This window comes from Cryptomeria japonica, chromosome 4 (assembly GCF_030272615.1).
Source record: "Cryptomeria japonica chromosome 4, Sugi_1.0, whole genome shotgun sequence".
In the NCBI taxonomy this organism is placed as follows: domain Eukaryota; kingdom Viridiplantae; phylum Streptophyta; class Pinopsida; order Cupressales; family Cupressaceae; genus Cryptomeria; species Cryptomeria japonica.
This window is the reverse complement of record NC_081408.1, coordinates 647,246,451-647,248,703: the sequence shown is the minus strand read 5'-3', so window position 1 is coordinate 647,248,703 and position 2,253 is coordinate 647,246,451. Positions and strand designations below refer to the sequence as shown.

Here is a 2,253-nt window from a genome sequence, read left to right as displayed (position 1 = left end):
AGTTGTATTTATATGTAACTTAGACCTTTCTAAAATAATTTATTTGAGGAAGTCCAACAAAGCAAGGTTAACTCCAACTAATTCCAAGGCCAACTTTCATTCTTCAAAAATTGAGCCAACTTTCATCTTGATAGGGGTATTAGGTACCCTTGTCCTTGTTCAATGTATTAGGTACTTTGTCCTAGATGGGTTGGAAATAGGGGAATAAACCAAGTTTACAAAATATAATCCCAAAATTAGGCACGTCACACATAAATAGATCACAGAATTTAGAAGAATCATTAATATAATTGAACATTCAATTTGGAGGTGCGGGGAATCGAACCCCGTGCCTCTCGCATGCGAAGCGAGCGCTCTACCATATGAGCTACACCCCCAGATGACGTTGTTTTCACATATTGTTTTTCAGATTTACTTCTTCTTGAATCCTAACTTCTTTGTTTTTTCCAGTCCACTGAAAGTTGCTTTCAGAAAGTTTATTTATTGTTCCTTGATTGAAACATTTGATAGTGAAATCAACAAGCCAAGCCCTCTGGTATAGTGGGCAGCCTCGATTGCCACGCCTTCCGGCTCATGGGAGTTAGGCACTGCAGATTTACTTCTGTGCTTACTTTTTCTGAATATCCTCTAGCAAAATTCAATTCTTCTAATTCTCCTCCCAATTGTCCCTTTTTTCTGCACGGAAAAGCCATGATTTTACAGCTACACTTCTTTCCATCATTAGCTTGTCTCATTGCGGCACAGGCCTGTATAGCCATGGCAGCCATGTCAGAAGCGCGCAAACGGAATTCAAGCTTATTTACAGGGAGTTCAAAATAAAGGTTGCCCGGTTTCAGTTGGTATTGTTGAGGAAGAGGAGACAAATATTGATCGACCTCCATGGAATCAGAATGGCAGATAAAGAAGCCTTGCCTTCCTCCCATGATTTCTGCAACAATCAGAGGCTCCACAAATTCCATTAGATCTCCATCCTCCATTATTAACTTCCCGGTGGGATAATATACCTGAGAAGATGTGCAGCTACCCATCTAAGCACAGATTTCAGATTGTAGATTTTCATGCCGGTGGGTTCGTTTTGCATTGAAATTGAGTTATATCAACATTCGAATCAGCAAAAATTCGAAGGATTTTGGACAGAATCCATTGAGCTTGTAATGCATGGACACTATCTTCTTCGAAAGATGTGACAAAAATATTGAGCCTCTCTAGGCAATTGTATAGAGTGCATCGCCATCTTGTGTATTATAATCATAGTCAGGACGATACGTTTGCATTGGAGGTCACTTTTCCACAACTTTCTGCAACTTTATTTTGCATGTCCACATTGTATGAGTTGGTGACATCAAGATTCCGTAGGATATCTTGAGAGGCGTCAAAGAAAACATTTTGGGGAGGTTTATTTGGAAGGATGTAACAAGATTCTTCTTGTTGGTGTAACCACTTCAAAACATCTAGGGAGCAGGATCAATAGTTGGGCTAGGTTCAATTGTTGGTATAATATATTGTTATTGGTTTACATTCAAAAGACGTTTTTAATGAGATTGATTTTAAATTTGTTTATATTGTTTTTTGGTTTTATCATTGATATTTTTTTTAACGTTTAGCATTGATTTCTTAATCTATTATAAATCTCCCCTTATCCTCTTCAACATATTTTGCTTCATATTACAAACTTAAATAGAACCACATCCATTGTTTATATTATATCAGTTGTATTAAAGAATTTATTATTACGTCGAAAGTGTATTACACTCACATAATGAATGGAAAAACCACCATAAATAAAAACTAGAAGTATTACATTTGACATTCTTGTTGGATGTCATCCTCCCACTTCAATAGTTTTTGGCTTTTAGTTTTTTTTGTCTACCAATATAATAATATAATAATAATGTAGTCTTAAAAAAAAAAATTTCTTTCGTCAAAAGTTTAATAGAAATATTATAATATAATAATAATAATTTTGTACCCATTTTTTTTTTCTATTTTAATGAAATATAATAACAAGAAAATATTAAAACTTAATAACATAATCATATCTTTATAATAATTTATTTAATATTAATCACAATATCATAATATAACAATGATTTAATATTAATTATAATATAATATATTGATATAATGACTTTTTTAAGTAGAATAATGAAGAAATATGTTTTTTTTCAGTGTACTTTATCTATATTCCTCTAAAGATAGGTATGCTAGTTTATTTCTTTTGAATTGTTTCACTAAACTTGTTTCATAGGATAA

At 33.2% G+C, this 2,253-nt stretch overlaps 1 protein-coding gene and 1 non-coding gene across 2 annotated transcripts; both read right to left on the bottom strand.

The window, feature by feature from the left end:
• Positions 1-304: 304 nt before the first annotated feature.
• TRNAA-CGC (transfer RNA alanine (anticodon CGC)) lies at positions 305-377 on the bottom strand. The gene has a single exon. It is a non-coding gene; the product is annotated as a tRNA-Ala (tRNA).
• A 138-nt stretch (positions 378-515) lies between these two features.
• On the bottom strand, positions 516-977 carry LOC131047726 (uncharacterized). The gene has a single exon (XM_057981525.2). The coding sequence runs from the start codon at positions 975-977 to the stop codon at positions 516-518; it is 462 nt and encodes a 153-aa protein (XP_057837508.2).
• Positions 978-2,253: the final 1,276 nt, after the last annotated feature.